At 42.0% G+C, this 22,443-nt stretch overlaps 1 protein-coding gene across 6 annotated transcripts in view; it reads left to right on the top strand.

The window, feature by feature from the left end:
* Positions 1-19,846, top strand: part of GAPVD1 (GTPase activating protein and VPS9 domains 1) — a 28,681-nt gene extending 8,835 nt beyond the window's left edge. For 4 of the 6 annotated variants that reach the window (XM_042878853.1, XM_042878850.1, XM_042878852.1 and 1 more), the window contains 22 exons: positions 239-373; positions 485-674; positions 2,860-3,020; positions 3,783-3,912; positions 4,721-4,846; positions 5,667-5,840; positions 6,149-6,289; positions 6,751-6,885; positions 7,467-7,586; positions 7,968-8,045; positions 8,158-8,519; positions 9,051-9,138; positions 9,278-9,358; positions 10,002-10,124; positions 10,600-10,729; positions 11,124-11,233; positions 11,679-11,838; positions 12,273-12,460; positions 13,461-13,674; positions 14,238-14,310; positions 15,151-15,348; positions 16,070-19,846. In XM_042878853.1, coding sequence (XP_042734787.1) covers positions 239-373; positions 485-674; positions 2,860-3,020; positions 3,783-3,912; positions 4,721-4,846; positions 5,667-5,840; positions 6,149-6,289; positions 6,751-6,885; positions 7,467-7,586; positions 7,968-8,045; positions 8,158-8,519; positions 9,051-9,138; positions 9,278-9,358; positions 10,002-10,124; positions 10,600-10,729; positions 11,124-11,233; positions 11,679-11,838; positions 12,273-12,460; positions 13,461-13,674; positions 14,238-14,310; positions 15,151-15,348; positions 16,070-16,210 — 3,258 coding nt within the window. In that variant the 3' untranslated portion in view covers positions 16,211-19,846. Of the gene's footprint in view, positions 1-238; positions 374-484; positions 675-1,555; positions 1,637-2,859; positions 3,021-3,782; positions 3,913-4,720; positions 4,847-5,666; positions 5,841-6,148; positions 6,290-6,750; positions 6,886-7,466; positions 7,587-7,967; positions 8,046-8,157; positions 8,520-9,050; positions 9,139-9,277; positions 9,359-10,001; positions 10,125-10,599; positions 10,730-11,123; positions 11,234-11,678; positions 11,839-12,272; positions 12,461-13,460; positions 13,675-14,237; positions 14,311-15,150; positions 15,349-16,069 lie in introns of all 6 variants that reach the window. The other 2 variants (XM_042878855.1, XM_042878854.1) reach the window with 2 other exon arrangements.
* Positions 19,847-22,443: the final 2,597 nt, after the last annotated feature.

The raw sequence follows: 22,443 nt of genomic DNA, 5'->3' as shown, positions 1-22,443 counted from the left end.
CACGAGCTACCATTTTTGAATGCGGGAAAGATCAGAAGGAAGTACTAAAAGTCCCTGCAGGCTTTCCTTACCTTACTTTCAGTGGTTTTAATGACACATGGTATTTTATCCTGAAATCTTAAAAATAGGAAGCAAAGCTTATATTACTATGTAAAATATTTAGCTCTTGTGTTAGTGAACTGAAGTTCTTTTTAATCTCTGGTCAATGGTCTTTGTTTCCAAACTTCTTCCCTTGTAGAGCTGTGTTGCAGCTTTCCTGGATGTCGTTATTGATGGGCGTGCAGTTGAAACTCCTCCCATGTCTTCTGTCAACCTTCTGGAGGGGCTGAGTAGAACAGTGGTTTACATGACGTACAGCCAGCTAACTACTCTGGTAATCTCTTAAGCTTTTAAATAGAAGTAAAATAAACTTGCCCCATATGTTTACAGGTAGTTGATAAGCAGGGCTCTGCAATTCTTAACAACACAATTTCTAAATTTGCAGGTCGGTTTCATGCGAAATGTAATGTTGAGTGATCAACTTAAGGAAGATCGGATGGCTTTGGAAAACTTGCTAGCAAACTTACCCCAGAACAAACCAGGGAAAAGCAGCAGCCTAGAAATGACGCCGTACAATACCCCACAGCTCTCTCCTGCAACTACTCCAGCTAACAAAAAAAATCGATTACCGATAGGTAAGGACAGCAAACAGTCGTCTTGCACGCTTTTTGATACCACAATGCATTTTTCTTTAACATTTTTTCAGTGCTCTTTTAGGCGTACTCTTTAGCTGCACCTTCAGTTCTACTTTTCATGTGCAGGTGGTGAAGTATTTTGTTTTGCACAGACAGGCATCTGTAGTACTTTGTGATGCAAGCACAGGGAGCGTCTCCACTCTGGATTGAGCTGGAGAAAAACGCTGACGTCGCTGTTGTTCAGGATAGTGCAAAGGGTAATAATGGGAAAACTTGAAGATGGGAAGTTTGCTGAGGAAAGTGGTAAGATGGAAGCTCTGACACTTCATTAGTGGGACAGAATAAAATTAAAATGATTGAGTCTTAGAAGAGAGCTGATGTAAGAAGGAAGAAGAAGGAGTCGAACTTTCAGGGAGTGCGTTAAGAAGAAACTGCCTCTTTTCTTCTCCATTATCTGCCTGGTATGTGGTAGTACACTGTAATGCAGTTTTAGGTTGTTGGTTTTTTTCCCCCCTCTTTCAATAGCATTTCTGAATCTTGAACTTTTTCCATTTTGGTAATGTTTTCTGTTAGAATAGGAAGTGTGATGCTCTTCTCTGGTGTATATTAATGTGGGTATGACCTCATGGGATGTTTTTGTTCATTTGAGAGAGTTGGTGTTAGTTTGTAGTGGGATCCAACTATCCAGAGCCAGCTAAGAGGCACAGGAACTCAAACCCCCAAACAGACCTATCCCATGTCATTTTTACTCTGCATCTGGATGGCTCTACTCTTAAATCTATGAAGTATTGGCACAATAGCATTTATTTTATAGCATAAAATAGTGTCGTTGCTCAAAATTTTGATCTGTTTTGTTTCATTTTAATGCTTTCGAAATCCAGGACAGCAATTGGCAGCCATTACTGCCTGGGATACCTCTGCTACCAATCTTTCAGCTCATATAACTCTAGTAACCCCTTTTGGTGGGTAATGCCTTCCTTCCGTTCTTTTCTGTGAAGCTTTTATTTGTAACACGATCGTGATAGCTCAGCATGCCTTTGGTTCACTTTGGCACTTGGTTACTTTTTCAGATTTTTCACTGATTTCTGTATGAAGCTCGTTTTGTATGTACATGTAGTTTTAAAAAAACAGCAAACCTTAGGTGTGTTTGTGTAATAATTTAAAACCAAAGTTTGGCCTGTTAGTTCTGCACACTCGTCTTGTTTTTCCTAGATGGAATCAAGCAATGGCTGGTGTCATGCTACCATACTTAGCAGCCTTGATTCCACGTGGGCATTTTTCCTTTCTCAGTGCCAAACAGGGGAAATGAGGCTACATGAAAAGGCTGATAAAGAGCCATGAAACAGTCCAACACCTGGTGTTGAATCTTTGCATCTGTGTTTCGGACAACTGCTTGAGTCACTTTTCTCTGCTTCTTAGGAGAAAAATTGCTCAACAAATTACAGTTTTAAGCCACAGGAATCTTGTCCTTTTCTGTTGGTCACAGACTTCTTAATGTTCTCCACTAACTTTCTAAGAGTCATTTTGTGATTGGAACACACAATCTGACAAATGCAGAATCTGTTTTTCAAGAGATCTATTTGTTTGGTTTTGGGAACTTTTCAATTTTTCCCCCATTTGTTTAGACCAGAGTCAGACTGTTGTGAGGATACGTGGTTTTTCTAGGTTGTGGGCATGTATGACTGCTAGTTATACTTGAGGTAACTTCTGAGATCCCTTTCAGTTACATGGATGAAATAGTCTTGTTAACAAACCCAGTGCAGATGACTTATTCCCACCTCCAATTGCAGCTGCTAAACAGCTCTTCTGTGGCTGCTGGGGTAAATCTGCTGCTACTACTTGGTTTTATTTTGTATTTTCATGTCAGAAGGTTGGGCCATTGGAAGTTACTGAAATCGGTGCTGATCTTTGGTGTAGAAATTTTTGTGGGCAAGCAGGATGTATTGTACCTTGTATCTCTAAGGCGTTCTGTAAAAGATTGCTTTTCCACACATCAGTACTCGATTTCTGAAGGCTAGCTCCTTCTCAAATTCTAGTGAGGCTCTGCATTTTATAAGTTTGTTAGTATGCATGTTACCAATTGAAAACATTGCAGTTCTGTATTTTCATTGTATTGTCTCTTTTTTTTTTCCTTCTTAAACAAGGAAAAGCTTTCTAATGTTGATATTTCAAAATACTTTCTTAGCAACTCGTAGCAGAAGTAGGTCAAATATTCTCATGGATCAGCATGGGGATCATGAAGGGTCCTCCCAGGAAACCATCCCAGAAGTTCAGCCGGAAGAAGTGCTGGTGATTTCTTTGGGAGCTGGACCACAGATTACTCCAGGAATGATGTCAGAAAATGAGGTATGCAATGCCATCAAAGCTCAGATATTTTGAAAAATGTGGCCTCTGTGTTCTGTAGTAGCAGGACAATGAACCTGTGGCACTTGAGTTTGGGCAACAAATCCAGGACAGGAATTAAAGTACTCACTTTGTTTTGTTTGTTTGCCTTACTGAGCTTGGGTATTTTAGCTGTTAATCCTCCCTGTGTTTAGAAGTTGTTTTCCGACAACTTCATACATCTGCAAGGTCTGAAAGTCAGTATATTAACACAGGAAAAATGCAGCTGGCAGATTTATCAAGAGGCTTTGTTGTCTAACATGCTCAAGAGCAAACCAGGCCTGCATAAATTAATTCCATTACCTCCCCATGTCCTTTGCCTCGAGTGGCATAGGTGAATGACAGCACTGGAATGCTGATCCCAAAGTTTTTGGCAACTCAAACTTGCGTCACACCTGATAGGTTGGATTATTTCCTCTTGCAGCCTTGTGTAACCATGAGTTTACATGTTAGGCTGGACAGCCAGGGTGAGGAGGGAGCTACTGATTCTGCTGTTAGCAGGATTTGCCTTGTGTTCACATATTGGTTACCTTGTGTTTTTTCCAGGCTCTTGGGAGGTAACTTTATTTTTTTCAAGTGGAATGTTAGAAAATTGATTGTACCATTAGCATCTAGGAAAAAAAAGAAGGTGTGCAAAAATGTATGCAATGTTTTGTTTACTGTGTAATTATCAGGAAAGAAAGAGATTATTTTAAGGAAGTATTGTTTCATTCCCCTACTCCCCAGGTCCTAAATATGCAGCTTGCAGATGGTGGACAAGGAGATGTCCCTGTTGATGAAAACAAACTCCATGGTAAACCTGATAAAACCTTGCGCTTTTCACTCTGCAGTGATAATCTGGAAGGAATATCTGAAGGTGAAGGGTTACTTAAGTCTTGAAGAAGTTTTGTCCCTTTTTTTTTTTTTTTAACTATGAAAGGAATTTCTGTTAAACATAGCATGTCATCTCTGCTGTTCAAAGATCATGCTGTGTTACTCTAGGAGCTTTTCTTTTCTGTTAGTCCTTTGGAGAAAAAGGTTAGGAACCGAATTTTGACCAGCAAAGACGTAACTTAGTCTGAGGATTATGGCAAAAAGAAGCGTATTTAAGAGATGAAAGCAGAGGGATTTTGAAGGCTTTTTCACGATCTTTTAATTAACTATTACATATCTCTGAGTCCAGAATGGTTTCTGGACTCAGAGCTGTTCTTCTGTATGAGTCTCAGACAGAACAAAGCAGGGTTTATCTGTGGTTTTGAAGAAGTATGTACAAATTCTGCAGTGGGCATTATTTTGTATAACTTCTGTCACATAGTTTTTACTCTTCTCAAAATAAGCAAACAAGCTAATGAACAATTAAACGTGTTATATTGATGTCTTTACTGACTTTTAGTCAAAGTGGCAATGGTAGAGATTCTAGCCTTCTCTGGTAACGTATTTTTAGGTTCTTGTAATCATATGGTCCTCTATGCATGTAAAGTACAAATCACAGTGCAGGTTAAGTATCTAAAAGGTAGACATTAAGAGCAGAGAAACAGTTTATCAGTTTGATATTTTATATTGGGATTACTACTTAATTTCTCTTCATTGTTTGTATTAATCTTCATTGTCTCCTCTATTGTTAATCCTGTATATTTAGGAACTGGTATTCAAATCAGATTTACAATAAAATATTTTTTTCACAGGTCCTTCAAATCGCTCCAACTCAGTGTCCTCTTTGGATTTGGAAGGGGAGTCTGTATCAGAGCTTGGTGCAGGTCCCTCTGGGAGTAATGGTGTTGAAGCTCTGCAGCTGCTGGAGCACGAACAAGGCAGGTGCAAGTTCCTGTGGTGCTGTGGGTGGGAAAGTTCTGTGGAAAAAGATTGAGAAATTGACTAGTTGGGGATGAAAATAAGTAAATGCTCACCTTGTACAATCAGTTTTGTATTTATTTTTATTTGGATTTTTTTGTTGTTGCTGTTTTGTTTTCCTCTAGGAACATTTCTTGTAGTTCATAGGAAAAGAAGAATGTATGGGATTTTGAGACTTAAGTCCTTCATAGGAAAATGCATTTAAAGTTTTGCTTGGTACTTAACTTTCCCTTCAAGGGAATAGGGGGTCTGGTTTGGAGTAGTCTTAGAGCATCTGGCTAGCTTATTTTTAGCATGTATTTGTCAGACTCTGGGGTGGGATGCTCAGAGGGGTTTTGGAGTCTCCAGCTCCATTTTCAAAATGTGATTTTCAAAATGTGACTGATACGGCCTCGAGCCAACCTGCAATTAACCGTGTTTTGAGTAGAGGGGTTTGGACTTCAGTTACCCCTTCCAGCCTCAGCAGTTCTGTAAGAAGTTCTTTTTATAGGAACTGCCTGAAGTTTCCTGATAGCGTGTTAGTTTTATCTATTTGTTTGTTAGTTTATGCCACCAAATGTAGTCCAAGATTTTTCTTAGCTTCAAATACACTTCAGTGCTTTTAGGCACCATTCTCTTGTATAAGAGTACTTCACGAGTGTTACTTTTAAATGCTGTCTTATCTGGTGGAATCAGTTGGTGTTAGCTTTTTTTTTTCCTTTAATGTTCTCCTATAAACTTCCAATTAGAAGTAGTTGGAGGGGCCTTTCAAAAAACTCAGTTCTTCTTATTTTCATATAGCCACAACTCAGGATAATCTTGATGACAAGCTCCGTAAATTTGAAATCCGTGATATGATGGGGTTGACTGATGACAGAGATATATCAGAAACTGTGAGTGAAACTTGGAGTACAGATGTCTTGGGTAGTGACTTCGATCCAAATATTGACGAAGATCGTTTACAAGAAATTGCAGGTAACTCAGTTCTGTAACTCAGTTCTGCACCTGATATGTTAAAATGTTCCATGCTTGTCGTAAAATGGTCAAGTTGCAAAGCTCTTCTCATCTCTTTTCTGAATAAGCGTTTGCATTCATTAAAGAAAGACTTTTCTATAGGAAGACTTTGCACATGACCTGTATAGCATCTGGTCACTCATTTCTGTATTTACAATATTCTTTCTGTAGTACCTTAAGGACGCTTGAACTGTCTTATTTTTCTCTTGCATTAGATCTGTCTTCAGGAAGCATATATGCCACTGTGCATTTCTGCTTTACTCTTGCAGGTGCAGCTGCAGAGAACATGCTAGGCAGCTTGCTGTGTTTACCAGGTTCAGGATCCGCGTTGCTTGATCCTTGCACAGGTTCAACCATCTCAGAAACCACAAGTGAGGCTTGGAGTGTGGAAGTATTACCAAGCGATTCAGGTCAGAATTGTGTAATTTGTGCTTATTTCTTTAGTGGGAACATTCAACAGCATTGCCTTAATGTTTGTGAATACTTTTAGTATTAGAAGGATGAAGTATTCCTAGGCAGAGAGACTCTTACTTACGAAGTTCTTAAGTTCTAAAAAAAGAGAGAAAAGGGTTTGCAAAGCAAAATTCTATTTGCTTCCTTTTCCAGTGATGCTAAGTAGTGCTTTCTTTGATCACAATTCATTTTAGTTATGTTGTATACCGCTGTCTGGGTAATACAATGCTTAAGTAAAAACTTGCCAAGTGCTTATGCTGCTGGGGCATTGCTATCTTGCTGAATTGGTTCAGTTAGCTTAAAACCTAGTATGCTAAATCAAGCCCCCCACTCTTCCTTCTGTGGGTGAATTTCAAGGGAGCCCGGCATTGAGTAGTGATACTTTTTTCTCTCTTCTCTCTGTTGTCTCCATTTGTAGAAGCCCCAGATCTAAAACAGGAGGAAAGGCTGCAAGAACTGGAAAGCTGTTCTGGGCTGGGTAGCACATCAGATGACACAGATGTAAGGGAGGTCAGTTCTCGACCCAGTACACCAGGCCTCAGTGTTGTATCAGGTGGGTTTAATTGTCTCTGAACACACATCTCTGTATTAGAACACAACCAGCATCTACTTTGCTGCCATTGCTTTAATTGAATGAGAAAAATGAGTGATAACTCCATGTACTCATTCATGAATTATCAAAGCAGTAGTTCTTACGAAAGAAATAATTAAAAAAAAAGTGTATCAAATAATCTGTGTTACAGTAGCAATGGTTAGCAGCAGAGTGTTGATTTGGCCTTTGTTTATTACAATGACTTTAAGTACGTTTATCTATATATATATATATACATACACATACTTCAGCTCCCAGTTTTCCACAGAGTTGATCAGAATGAAGCATCTTTCTAATGCCAATTTTCAGTGTATTCAAAGCTATGTTAAAACTATTGAAGACATAAAGCAGAAATAATTAAGGCTTATGCTGGGAACACAGAAATTTAGAATGTCTCTAAGTACTACTGTAAGTTAGGACTTGATTATTACTGTGCTTACCAAACATTTTAGGAGCTTCAGGATTTTGCCTCCTTTTGTCTGAAAGAGCATTAAAGGTGTTCTTTTTTTGTTTTCTTTTTTTTTGTTGTTGTTACGTGGAAGGTATTAGTGCAACATCTGAAGATATTCCTAACAAGATTGAGGATCTCAGGTCTGAATGTAGCTCTGACTTTGGGGGAAAAGATTCTGTGACAAGTCCTGATATGGATGAAACAGCCCATGGTAAGTAAGATACCTGTAAGTGGGTTCTCACAACATTAGTTAAAATTACAAGTTTAAAATCCTTAAATTTGAGTTCTTATAGGAGTGCAGTAGAAGCTCTGAAAATAAAAGAAAAATCCCTCAATTTTTCCTGTTTCAAAGCTTTGCTGACCATGAAGCTTAACGTTTTCCTGATTTGTTAGCACCGTTTCTTTGACAGAGAGGCCAGTATTGTGTACAACTAGAGACTGATCTTTCAATTTAAGATCACCTTTTGCTAATTCTGTTTATTTACACTGACTGTAATCCCTCTTGCTCATTGGGATTGGTCTGTTTTTCCAGTGTTCCTTATGTGTAGGCAGTTCTTTGCACAGTGCTAACTTTTGTTTGCCTGTATTTCAGGAGCCAGTCAGTTGACATCTCCTCCTTCTCAGACAGATTCTTTGCTTGCACTGTTTGACCCTTTGTCATCGAATGAGGGTAAGCTGGAAAGAAAAGGCCAAAAATTGGCAGTCAGTACTTCTGTGCTAGTATCAACTTATTTCAGTGAATGTTAAAAATGTTGTGGCTTCCTTTATGTTTATTACCTCAGGTGTGTCAGCTGTTGTACGGCCTAAAGTACATTATGCAAGACCGTCTCACCCACCACCAGACCCACCAATTTTGGAAGGAGCTGTGGGAGGTAATGAGGCTCGATTACCAAACTTTGGGTCTCATGCTTTAATTCCAACTGATTTAGAAGCGTTCAAGCAGAGGCACTCTTATCCGGAAAGGCTGGTCCGCAGCAGGAGTTCGGATATAGTGTCATCAGTTCGGAGACCTATGAGTGATCCTGGGTGGAACAGACGTCCTGGTAATGAGGAGAGGGAGCTTCCAGCCCCGGGGGCAGCTGTTCTGATGGCTACATCCCAGTCATCGTCGTCATCTCCCAGTAAGGACTCCTCTAGAGGAGAGGTGAGGCTCCTATCTATCACTTGCTGGTTTTTTTTTCCCTGGTGTGCCAAATATAATTATTTTTCTCATGCCAGAGAAAAATGGTGTTAAATGTGTTTAACCAAGGAATTATGATACACTTTTTTTAAAATAGTCCTTTACAAGTGAAATCTACAGGTGTTCAGAGTGACTTAAATATGCCTGGTTCCTCTTAAATGTACTGGAAAAGCTCCATGTGACTTAATGGGATTTGAGAAATAGTTTGGTCGTATTGTTAAAATTTAAAATGCTGTAGATCCTAAGAAACAATTTTAAAAAATATCTAAATTTCTTCACAGTTTTGGCTTTTCATACTTAATCTTACCTTTTCAGGAGGGGTGTTTCTAACTTGGTCTGCTCTGGCTTTCCGTGCTCTGCTGTAGTTCTGTTTTTGTTTTTTTTGTTGTTGGTTTTTTTTTTCAGTTGATAGAGTAGAACCTGTAGATGTCAAGAGGAAATTCTGTCCTTACATGTGATATGTGATATTGAAATATAAATTCCATTCTTCCACAGATGGATGAGCGAAAAGACAGCGATGATGAGAAGTCTGACAGAAACAAACCGTGGTGGAGAAAACGCTTTGTGTCTGCCATGCCCAAAGGTAGGATCTTGTCTGTCTTGTTTGGGTACCTTAGGGCATGCTGCCTTTTTGTATCTTCACTGGAAAATGTTTACCGTTTCACTTTGAGCAGCTTATCAGACTGACATCGGGTAACATACAGTTACCATGTATTTTTCAGCTCCAATTCCATTTAGAAAGAAAGAAAAGCAGGAAAAAGACAAAGATGATATGGTACCTGACAGATACTCAACACTACAAGGTATGTGAATAATGTTATCGTAGTAATTTTCTCTTGTAACATGCCCTGTAGATTTCCAGAGTGCCCATTAGGTGTGTATTTACAGACAGGTATGGGCTGTTGTATTTAATATTCACCACTAGTTTTCTGAATAAGAAAATGAATGATGATTGTTGCCTTGAAGACTGCTTTTAAATTGTCATACTTCAGTCAATATCAGTTGTACTGGAATCTTGACTCAGGTCTCCACTTATTTATTTTTTAGAATGTTCATTAAAAAGCTTATGTCCTTATCACAGCTGAGCTGTAAGGACAGCAGACACATTCCTATGGTAATTCCTTAAGTGCTAAATTAAATTTGATTTGGACCTGGGTGTTTAGTTTTGTTTCCATAGTCATTTCTGGAGGCTTTCAAGTATACAAGAATCACTGGTGTATATGATATAAATATGCTAACAATCTGATTTTATTTGCTCACTTTTATAGTGCTTTTTTTTTCCTCCTGCTTTTGCTTTGGACTTTATATTTGAACTGTAGTTATGCGGAATGCAAGTAGCTGTTTGTAATGGCTAGAATCTGAATGCATGGGTGTAAATTTTTTTGCATCTTGCTTTCCGTTGGCATAACCCGAGGTTTACTCCTTTTGTTTATAATGACTTTCCAGATGATCCGAGCCCAAGGCTCAGCGCTCAGGCTCAAGCTGCAGAAGATATTCTGGACAAATACAGGAATGCAATTAAGCGAACCAGTCCTAGTGAAGGAGCTTTAGTAAACTATGACAGTGGAGGTGAGAACCTGATGTCTGTAGTCCTTACCAACATAGTTTCTCCCTCTTAAAGATAAAAAAAAAACACTTCAGTGTTCTAGACAAACATAGTGCTAACAGTGTAATAGTGTGAGCTCTAAAACAGAAATGTTTTCTCATACAACCTGTGGTGTAGTTCCTCTGAGACTGGGAATGAAATCCATGTTCCTGAAAGGGGTCATCTGTGTTGCCACTGAGGTGGTGATTTGTTACATCTCTTACCAGTTTGCTTTTTTTAAAATGGAAACTGAAGAAGTGTATTTGCTCACAGTTTGCCTTAAACTGATGCAGTTTCTTCTTAGGGACTTGCAGATGGCGTGTTTTAATATGACCTTTCAACTTAGACAGATTGTCTTACTTACTGTCTCTATATTTCCTCTTACACTAACAAGAACGAAACAGAAGATATTAATCTAGGTTCTTCTGACTCCACAAGTGTCACTTTTCCTTTTCATAGAGACTACAGGGGATGGTGAGAGTGTCCACGACTCTCCACGTGATGAGGCTTTGCAAAACATGTCTGCAGATGATCTCCCAGACTCTGCAAGTCAAGTAGCTCAGCCACAAAGTTCTGCTTTCTCCTATAGGTAAATACACTTTCAAATTTAGTCTTACCCACAAAGAAGATTTGAAAGCTGAAGCCATGTGATCAGTTCCCCACAAAAAATATTAATGTGAATAATGATGTCCTCCTTAATTGTAAACTTCTACATGTTTTCGGTTTTAAGCATCTCAAACTGTTGTTTCTCCAGTGAGGTGGGAGGGGGATAGGAGAACAATGTTTAGGAAAATTCCTGTGAAACTGGTCTAGATGGTATATCTAAAGAAGGGATCCTCTTCCATCTTGACAACACTGGTATGCTCAAGTTATGTTACATAATGTTTGGTCAGTATTTTAAAAAGAAAAAAAATGTGGATTGCTTTATGAAGCAGCAGTCTTCACAGCAGCCTTGTTAAGGAAATGTTTTTTTTTTCTTTAAGGGATGCAAAGAAGAAATTGAGGTTGGCTCTCTGTTCAGCAGATTCTGTTGCTTTTCCAATGTTGACACATTCAACGAGGAATGGTTTACCAGATCACACAGATCCTGAAGGTAAGTTTTCTTTATACATGCAGAAGTTTTGTATTGTATGCATCTTCTCTTTTCTGTTGCCTACTAAATCTGGTTCCCACAATAACGTGCTGTTGGGAAGTACCTACAGTAGCAAGATATTGGCTTGAAGACTTGCTGAGTCTTCTGTTTGACTTAATTTGTATGACTTGTTTGCATTCCTCCACTAGAGGTTTATTTGCAGACAGGTGAATCTATCTCCTTATATTCCTCTTTACATTTCAGAGTAGTTCTCAATACTAGATAAGGTAATGATAGAAAAACGTATTCCTTGATATCTGGAAGATTCAGAGACTTAATAAATGCTTCTATGCAGAAGTTTTTGTTTAAGCTGTTGCGTGTGTGTTTCCTATGTTGAAGAACATTTTTCTGTTTTGATTGTGCCTATGTTTCGTTTCCTTAATAATTTTCCCTTATTCTGTGTTAGACAATGAAATTGTGTGCTTCTTGAAAGTTCAGCTAGCTGAAGCTATTAACCTTCAAGACAAGAACTTGATGGCCCAGCTGCAGGAAACAATGCGATGTGTGAGCCGCTTTGATAACAGGACCTGTCGGAAGCTGCTAGCCTCTATTGCAGAGGACTACAGGTAGTTTATTCTGTATCTTATTAATGGGTTTCCAAATGCATACATTTGTTCACTAGCAGATTAGAAAGATCCTTTATTTAAACTGTACCTTACCAAATAAGTTTATTACAGTTCTACTTTTCCACAAAACAATGAGGTTGTGTCCTCTTTCTGGGAATGACTTGTACTAAATAGTAATAAATTGAATTAAATCAGCTTGTGGCTGATATCCAGCTCCACACCCAAAGAGATGCAGTTCAGAATTTGCTTTAGTTGTGCATTCTGCAGTGCTGCAAGGGCAGTGAAGTCTGTGTAAGACTGAACTTCCTAATTCAGGTGTTATCTTTGTTTTAAAAGCAACAGGTTGAGGACTCTTCTTGCGTTACAGCTTTGCAGTTTATAAAGCTATTATTTTCTTTCTTTTCTGTGAATCTAACGTAGAACATTTCTTTCAGGAAAAGAGCTCCATATATTGCTTATTTAACTCGATGTCGCCAGGGCCTGCAGACAACACAGGCACACTTGGAAAGGCTATTGCAAAGAGTTCTGCGAGACAAAGAGGTGGCCAACAGATACTTCACTACAGTGTGTGTGAGGTTACTGCTAGAGAGCAAAGAAAAGAAAATCAGGGAGTTTATTCAAGGTAAGATTAATGCAGACCGTGGATTATTTTTGTTTCTGCACTCCTTACTTATGTACTAACGTGGGTGCCAAAGATACAGAAACGTCACAGCATAAAGAATATTGGCACAGAAAGACAACTCTCAAAACAAGGTTTCTTGAAATAATTTCTGTGTTACATATGCACAAAGTAAAGATGAAATAAAGGTATAAGAAATTTGGAGTCAGTTCTTGCTCTTGGAGCATACAGTGTTAATACAGCATACAGTATTAAATGTGTCTATATAGGCTGGTCTTTAGCAAGAATTTGTATCTACTGACATTAAAGTTCTACTAGTAAGATTCAGTGACCAAGGAAGAGGAGTTAAGCCCTTTCATTGGACTAAAGGGAGGCATCTATTTCTGGATGATCTAAAAGAGAAATTGGCAACTGTGGCATTTAGGCTGCTGGCAGATGTTGTTGAGTGGCAGTTGTCTTCTGGTACAGAATGCTATAAATACGATGCTGATGAGTTGCCAGTGATTTGGTCATGCTGCATTAACTTGGCTGTGCCACTTGTTCTGTACTTTGTAGATAAACATTAACGTTGCAACTATACTTATTTAATAAAGGTAGGGCTAAAAAATGAGTTTTCTTGATTCTTTTTTTTTTTTTTTTCTCTGGCATCTGACAGCCTTGCATGCACTCATTCCTACCAGCAACTGTTGTAGTGATTATTCTGGGTGTTATCTCTGTGGGTGGCAAGAACTGGTACTGTAGAGGAAGTGATTAACATAGTATCAAGTAGGGTATTGTGAGGGTATGCTTAACTGACCGTGTTCTACATTCTTCTCCTTTAATTCCTGTATTCAAATGCTCTCGCTTGAATTTCCCTGACCAGGCTGTGGGCAGCACAGAGCCCCGGTGGTGCCAGGCGAGAAGTACAGCGTGGATTCTCAGCTCTTATTTCCAATAAGCTTTCCTGGAAAGATTTTTTTTTTTAACCTTAACTGAATATGTTTTCTTTTTACATTTTTATCAGATTTCCAGAAACTTACGGCAGCAGATGACAAAACAGCCCAAGTTGAAGATTTTCTTCAGTTCTTATATGGAGCAATGGCTCAGGATGCCATATGGCAGAATGCCAGCGAAGAACAGCTTCAGGATGCACAGTTAGCTATAGAGCGCAGCGTGATGAATCGTATTTTCAAACTTGCGTTCTACCCTAATCAGGATGGAGATATTTTACGTGACCAGTAAGTCATGGTGGTTTGAAATACCTGGTTTCTCTTTCACTATTGGTGCAGATGGCTGCTTTTTGGTCTTAATGTGACAGACTTGATTCTTTTAAGGCAACCATGCCCTACAAACTTATGTTTCATTTCAGAATGTCTTGTACAAGAACCGAGAAGCACTTTAGCATCATGTGTGAAGGTTTGTGTTTGCAATAGTCCACAAAAGCAGAATAAAGTTAAAAATGTAATGACTTAAGGTGCAGACCTTCAGTTCTGTGCACATGCTAAGAGAACGAATAAAATCTGTTTCAGGACTCCTTTTTCCTTTTCTGTTTCAGGACAGTACTTTTCATCTAGGGTTTCTTTTGTATTTTATTGAGCATCTTTTTTGAATGGTTTACTGACTTCATAGTTGATTGTTTGGAAATCCTGTGTGTGGTTTATTGACCCGCTGTGCATTGGCTGAGATCGTGGTGATACGCATCCCTGAAGATCTCTCCTGTAGTGCACCAAACTAGTGGGAAACTCCTGGGGACTGCTGGCTGCTGCTTGCTTCTTATTCTTGATTTTATGTTTGTTTTTAGGGTCCTTCATGAGCACATACAGAGGTTATCTAAAGTGGTGACTGCAAACCACAAAGCGCTTCAGATTCCTGAGGTAAGAACTTCTTTCCTTCACTCTGTACGTTGGAGTGATGGTGTTTGTGATAGGGAGAGGATTGTTTTGCTTTACATTTTGAAACGTTACTTTTGTAGCCATACAGCTGAAATACCCTGCAGGGAAAACACACTGCACCAATACTTTGGGATCATCTGCTGATATTTTAAAATCCTTTTTTTTTCTTCTTTGAATTTTACCACTTCTGTCCTGATGATAAGATTGAAGCAGTAATACTATACTGCAATAAGATGCAAACTTTCAGATAATTTCCTTTGGAATAAAGATTTCAACCCTTTATATTTCTAACATGACTTATATGCTGTGACTGCGGTTTGTAGTTATCAAATTGGTGTTCAGAACTAGGCATCATTAATGGAACCTTGACACATCTATCCATTTGCCTGGTGTTTTCACTTTTCTCAGCGCTAAGAAGGTAATTAAATTAGATTGGTAGACTTAAGAAATGTGTGAGTGGCTGAATACTTGCAGTCATTCTAGTTCAGTGTTTGAGCTGTGTGACTGAAAATGGCAAACATTCATAAAGCTGCTTATATATGGAAGACAGGCATACAGCTCTACATTGTTTCAAAACAGGGTATTGTAGAAGTCAGGAGAAAGTACAGTCTAACTATGTTAATTGCACGTAGTGTTATTTCCTTGTGATTTTCCATTATAATACAGCAGGAAGCCACCTTTGTTCTGCCTGCAGTGGAACCATATTGACCCGGAGTTTCTCATTTGTCCGGAGCCTGGCTCCTGCCTCTGGTACCTTGGATCCTCTGGTGCTCAGTAGCAGCACAGATAACTGAGGCCTGCTGTTGGGTTTCTCTCTCCTAGGTGTATCTCCGGGAGGCACCGTGGCCATCGGCACAGTCTGAAATCCGTACCATAAGTGCTTACAAAACCCCCCGAGACAAAGTGCAGTGCATCCTGCGAATGTGCTCAACCATTATGAACCTGCTTAGCCTGGCAAATGAAGATTCAGTGCCTGGGGCAGATGATTTTGTTCCTGTTCTGGTCTTTGTTCTTATAAAGGTGAGTTCTTCTGCAAAGATCACAAACCACAACTAATTTTTTTACCAAGCAGGCAAATTTCAGGAAAAATGATAATGCATTTGGGTAGGTAGGAGCATGCTAGACTATAAAAGGAGAGCTAATCCAGCAGGCTTAAATAGAAATGTGGTCACAACTAAGATTTTAGAATCCAAGCAAACTTTGCAGTTGGAACCAGGGAAATTGAGGGCTGAGCATTGTTTGGAGGGGTGGTGGTGGTTTTCATTGTTGATCTTTGGGGTGGTTGTTTCTTTCTTTCTTTCTTTTTTGAGACGCACCTATCACTTGTTCATGCTTAATGTTGTTCTCTTTGATGACCAACATCCACATTAATACTGACTTGCTTTTTTTTTTTTTTTTTGAAAGTTTGGAGAATGGCATGTGATGTATAAAATGCTAAAATAACAGGTTAACGTGCTGAAGTCTGTGATGACTTGATAGGTTCTGCCTGTGATCTCCTTCTTTTCATGGCCTGCCTGTCGTTTTTCTGCATTAGAGAAATGCTCCTTCCATTCCTCCCGAGGGGGGAAGCGAGGGTGCTCAGGATAAACAGTCACTGCCCTGCGCTGTGTTACATGGTCATGTGCTGGGTGGTAGTGAGGATCACTGCAGAAATAGAACTGTACTTTTATTCTGTACCTTGTAATTCTGAGTTTAGGTTTGGCAACAAACTGTAAGTGTCTTTTTCTTCTTTAACCCTCAGGCAAATCCACCTTGCTTGCTGTCCACTGTTCAGTACATAAGTAGTTTCTATGCCAACTGCTTATCTGGAGAAGAGTCCTACTGGTGGATGCAGTTCACAGCAGCAGTTGAATTCATTAAAACTATTGATGATCGCAAGTAACTCAGCACATACATGGGCAGACTGTTAGCAGAAGAGTCTGTAAGAATGTACAACAGCTGTGACAGCTAAGAAGAGACTTCCATTGTATAATATTGTACAGAATTGAGGCATTTTAAAACACACCTTTACTAATCAAATTAATTTAACAGATTTTCCTCTTCTCTTTCGGTTGCATTTTTCTCCCCTGCAGATACTGGCACTGAAAAAGGGACCACAGTTTTCAGGTATTTTGGAATCTCAAAACATACAGAAAAGTCTTTGTGGTTTTTCCACCACCCCTCTTCCTGAATTCTTACTCACGTGAATAATTCACTTCATTTCTAACGGAACACTGAAACAAGAATAATCAGGGCAACCACTCAGTGTACTTTCTAGCTCAATACACCTTTTATTAATAAAGCACCAGCCACACTGAAAGTTTGTAGTAGGTGACATTAGTTACCAATTGTATTTCACCTAAATTGAAAATCAGAGAGGACAATGTAAATAGTATATAACTGTATTTAATGCATCGCAGCTATCTGTGGACTCACTGTCCTTTGAGTGAACGAGCAAAAGCCTCTCTGACCTCTAACAGGTTGTTACATACTGTGCTTTGGTAAGTGAAAGGACTTCCTCAAAAAGGCAAAGAGTAAAAAAGGGCAAATGGAACTATTTATTAAAATGTAATTAAGAGTACTGAAATTTCTGAAACTGGAATTTATAATAGACAGGGCTTGTTAGATAGCTGAACACTTTTTGGCTGGGGCATTAGGGCACTATAAGGGTTTGAATATGTAAAGGAGAGAGGGTCTGTAAGTTACAGTAGATAAGCCTAATATAAAAGAGGAGTAATAAAATACCTTACTGTAATATTTTTTTCTGAAATATTGTGTATACTGTACAAACCCCAAACAGAGATCCTTAACAGAACCTCGGGCTGTAATATATATTTTGATTAGTGACATTAAATGCATATACCAGGGGTTTCAGTGAATGTTTTTACTAAATGTTCTTCATGTTGTCTGCTATGCAGCAGTGCAAGTTTTACTGTTCATATAAAATATTTTAAAATGTAACACTGTTCTTTATGAAACATATCATGACATCAGTTCAGGGTGTTTTATAGATTTCCCACCTCACCTTTCCCTTAAACTGACGACGATGAATTCAAAGAAGTTTTTATGCACAATACCACGCGGATTTTTCATGAACAGTCTGAGTGATGGCCAGTGGTTGTCACGTGTATACAAGCAATTGCTGTTCTTTTTTAGCTACAATTACACTGAAAAAGGGCAGTGAGCCTTTATCTTTTTCATGTCAGTATTATTCTTTGCTCTTCCTGGAGTGTGGAGTGCACTTCTGACAGAAGGGCACGGTAAGATGTGGTGTCTGAGTGGTAAAGGAAAGAAAATCCTTCTCATGTTCTTTGCAAAATACACTTGTTTTGGTTTTGTGAATGTGTGCATCCTGAAGATTAAAACCCATACACAGCTAGTACTCCAGAAAATAATTTGGTTAACTGAAATTAGAACAGAGTATGCAAACTGTCATGTGCTTGGTTTGGCTGTGCTGCTTGTCAAGGCATCATTAAAGAAACTTCTTTACTAGGACTCTTCTAATACGTAATTCGGTGTGGCGCTTTTGCCAAGCTAATCCGAAGTGAGAGTGAGGAATGGGAACTTTTATTTAGAGCCTTTCTGCTCTGAGAGATTCATTCTGTGGAGGAGCAACACTCGATAGAAATGGAATTCCTTTGATTGCCTTCCTGCGGTAACTCAGTGTGGAGCATTGCAATATTCCAGTTATTTAGCCTTGATGGGTTATTGGTGCTGAACACGTAACTTAATATTGCAAGCACAGCCCTGACCAATAACACCCAGAAGCAAAGCACAAATATGCCCTGGAAGGTATGGCGAGATCATCTCTAAAAGCAATATAAACTTATTTATAGTGAAGTCTCCTTAATATTTAATTATGACTTGGGTATCGGATGTTAAGACCAGTGTATGAAAGTTCCTTTAGTCCTGCAGTTTGGGTTTTAGTTGAGGAGAATATCTGATCCCTAAATTGGTCTTGTTCTGCACTGTACTCGTTTAAAGGATGGCACAAGGACTGGTGATCGCTGCCCTCTGCCTGCTGGCAGATGGGCTCTGCTCAGCACCGCCACGGCTTTCAGATTTGCTCTCCTTCACGGAAGGGGTAAGAACCATTTCCTTTGCCATCTTCATTACACTGTGTAGAAAAATACTTACTTAAAAGAACTGGAGTCATTCTAAAAATTTATTTTAAAAGCAGTGTTTGTTTTGACGTGCCCCAGATTAGCTGAGAGTCTTCATGGCAAAATTGTCCTTTGCTTTTTTTCTTAAACAGCTTTGAAAGTTCCTTAGGTCGCATTGCTAGCCGTAGTTAGAGAATTAGGGTTTCCAAAGAATTAAAAACCTTCCTGTAGTATGACATTAATACTTTCCCTGGTGTCCTGTAACGTTTTATTTTAGAACGATGAATTAAATGTGTAGAAAGTGATGTTAGATTTTGGTGTGCAATGGTGAATGTGAAAAGACAGCGCATAAAGGACCAAAAGTGACAACTTGCCAAAAGGTGCCGGCCAACCACGTGCACCCGACTCTGTGAACTTGGTGCTCTCTTCAAATGCCTTCAACAACTGAAGGGTGAATGGGACGCTCTGAGGGAAAAGGCACGGGGTCAGTAGCAGTAGCTTGCATTGGTCGGCTCGAGGGCAGCTTGTTGTGTGTCCCGAGGAGCTGCCGAGGTAAACGGTGCCACGACTGTCCCTGCTGGTGCTGCTAAGGTGGTGCTAAGGTGGTGGTTTCATTGTTTTGGGAGGAGAAGTGGAAGAAAAGGGCTGGTCCTTTCATCCCTGAGAAATTACTTTTTTTTACTCTTAAGAATTCTCTTTCAGGCTTTTGTAGATCCTCTTTAAGGAGAGTTGGAGTGGGTGTGGCCTATTTGAGTTCAGAGGTTTTCGTTTTGAAGACCTTATGCTACCAAACGCTGAATGTAACTGCCATAAATTTCAGGAAAAAAAGCCACGATCCTGTTTCCTGTGTTGGGTTTCTGGTGAGCACAGTGTTGGTTTGTATTGCTGGAAAATGTTGATGCTCTTTAAGCCAAATTGGAGCAGAGGTTTGAGAACTCACGGCTGCTTTCAAACTGCAGTGTGTGTGGAGGAAGGCTGGTGGGGCAGACAAGGAGCAGCAGGAGAGGGCAGACCTGCTTAGCAGCAAAGATTCAAGCAAGTGAAGCATGTGTGTGTGAAATCGAGTGTAACTTATGTGGCCGCGTGCAGCACCGACTGTGCAGCCTCAGGCTGGCAGCAGGACAGAGAGCTGGAGCAGCAGGACGGGGCGGGCAGCTCTGAGCCGGGAACAGCTGGTGCCTTGGTTGAGCCTGTACTACTGGAGAATTAACCTCTGCTGAGTGCGTAGTGTGTGTTCTGTACCTTTTAATTGTGCTTTACCTCTATTTAAAAGCTTTGTACTGCCTCTCCTATTTGAAACTGGTAAAGCCTTTATACGTCTAAATGAGCGAGCTTGCACAATCTTGTATACAGGAAACCCATCTTGTCTCTAACGTGATTATTCATGTATTATTCTGTAAAAACTGATTAAAAGGAGAGCAGTTGGCCTGGCTGGAGTCCGTGTTTGTGCGCTGTGCCCGGGGGGCTGCGTGGGGACCGCGGGCAGCGCCCCGCGCTCTGCTGCCGTACCGCTCCACGGAGCTGCGCCGGGAGCTCGGCCTGACGGCCAGAGCGGGAAGAAGCCGGCTGTGCGCTGCGGGGCAGCGCTGCCCGTCGGTGGGAGCGTCCCGCGGTCGCCGTTCTCAGTGCGGGCAGCGGGCCGGAAACGGCGCCTGAAAGCGCTCTGCCACGCGCGATCCCTTTTTCAGCTTTGGGAAAATGGCAGAATTGAATTATTACGCGTTCTCGGGCGGAGGGTTGGGTCCGGAACCGCAGAACCCCGCGCGTGCCTTGGCCCCGGAGCAGCAGGCACAGCGCGACGCCACGCGCTTGCCTGCCCGGCCCTCCGCACGGAACGCAGCGCGCGGCGCCCGGGCCCTCGGCGGGCGGAGGCCGCGTTCGGGCGGAGCTGCCCCCTGGCGGCCGCGCGGGGCGGTGCGGCACGGCTCCACGGGCGACACGGCGGCGCTGCCCCCGCCCGGCCCGGCGCGGTACCCCTGCGGCGCAGCCCCGGGAGCGGAGCGGGGTCGGCTCTGCCGCCCGGTGCGGCCGCTGCGCGCGGGGCCGCAGTGAATGCGGTCCCTGCAGTGTTATTGACCTTGATTCTCTCTCATTTGCATCCGGCATTTTTCATCCTCTGGAATATGGTGTTTGGGGACCTTTCCATCATTAAGTGGATTTACAGCAATTTCCTTATGTGTTTTCTCCAAGGGATTCTGTTATGAGAGGCACATTAAATCTCCATTAATACCTCATTATCCGACTGATAAGATTACCATGATAATGAGGCAGAAATTCTAATTGTTTCACTTCTTATTGTGCCTTTCATTAAATCATATACCTGGAAGTTGCTGTCGGAGCGAGGAGCTGCAGCCCCCGGCTGGGAGCCCATTCCTGTGTGCTGCACCCAGACCGCAGCCCCGGGGATGTTGGCATGTGGGGATCCCCGGCCTCCTCCTGCTGCTACTCGCCTATGGCTGCTGGGCTGCACGAGGCCGGTGCCCACGTGGCTGGGTGAGCACTGCAGGGCAGTGTGGCAGGGCTCACACAGACCCACAGCTGCCAGGCTGCAGGATTTGGGCTCTGGTGATGTTGGCAGCTCCTCTCCGTCAGCGCCCTTCTGCGCCAGTAGCTGCAGCGCTCTCCCCAAGGCTCAGGCGAGGGCCCTGTCCCTGGCAATTGCCCTCCCATGGGCCCAGCATGCCCTCGGTTCCTGCTCATGTGCCAGGGCCCTGGTTTCGTGCTGCTCTGTCCTGAGGGCTTCCAGGTGCAGGGGTGTACAGCGTGTCACAGCCTCCTTTGAGCTGTTACAGCCCATCAGGTCAATGATCCATGAACTAAAAAGTCTCTAAGCAGGAGCAATTATTGTCTATCATGTGTCAAAGGCGCCTGTATTGACCCCGATAGATGGAGCCATTATGGCCTGTTGAGTCAACGATCCATGAACCTCCGTCCCTGGGAGTAGAGGTCCTGCCTCACTGTGCTGGCACGACTTGTCCCAGCACAGCCTGTCGCCTCATGGCCAGACCCTGTGCGTCCTGTCCCCCCAGATGAGCCACGTGCTCTGGGCACTCAGGTCTTTCCTAGGCTTGGCGCTGTGTCTAGGTGGCGGATCCTGCCTTGCTGGGCAGTTCCTTTTGTCTCACTGGGAGCCTCGGCAGGTTGTGGTGGCTGTGGGAACAAGGATGGAGAGATGGAGCCCCGGCCAGGTTTTGGTGCCCCTGCCTGCGTTGCTCACGTCTGGATCTGCAGCAGCAAACAGCGTTATCCCGCACAAGTGGACTTTGTTAGGCTCCTCCCGCACTAACGAGGCGACGTCTCCATAGTAACTGGCGCATTTGGAGGGCAGGAGGCGCACGGGAGACAAAGCCCGTGCAGGAGCGGCGGCAGAGCTCGCTGAACCCGGCCCAGCAGAGGCGATGCCCCCCCGTGGTGCTGCTCTGGCCCTCGCTGCGGGACTGTGAGGAGCTGGGTGTGATGGTGCAGCCCTGGAGCTTGTTGTGGCCACGCGGCAGCGGGACGATGGCTGTGGCTGGGCGAGGTCGTGGCACCGATCTGCCGAGCTGGAGCTGCCCGCGTGCCTGTGGGCTGGCTGTGCTGCGGCTGCGGGGCCAGGCGCGTGTGGGGCTGGCAGGGCTGTGCCGTGTTCCCTGCCCTGCCGGCAGTCTGGCCACGTCCCCGTGTCGCCGGCAGAGCCACTGGGCTGGGGTTAATCAACATTCATTCATGTTTCCAAGTGTAAATTGAGCATTTGTTTAATTACGTGTAAGTAGCAATACATTCTGGCCATTATCTAAATCACTATTTTATTTCCTGGATGTGGTTTCATAATGCTGGGTTTGTGCTCCAGCCTCTGCATCATTAACAGAGAAGAGTTAATGAATATAAAAGCGTAAAGGCTAATTACACTTTAATTTACAATCACGGTCTCATTTTGGGACCACATGAAATCTGTTTTGAAAACAATTAAAAAAAAAATCCCTGTGAAGGTCTGTCTGGTGAGCAGCGGGGTTTTGGCACGCAGTGAGCGGTGCCAGCGGCAGGGCCTGGTGCC

This window comes from Lagopus leucura, unplaced genomic scaffold, assembly GCF_019238085.1.
Source record: "Lagopus leucura isolate 7727_CA_CO unplaced genomic scaffold, USGS_WTPT01 Super-Scaffold_100022, whole genome shotgun sequence".
In the NCBI taxonomy this organism is placed as follows: domain Eukaryota; kingdom Metazoa; phylum Chordata; class Aves; order Galliformes; family Phasianidae; genus Lagopus; species Lagopus leucura.
This window is presented reverse-complemented; position numbering and strand designations above follow the sequence as displayed.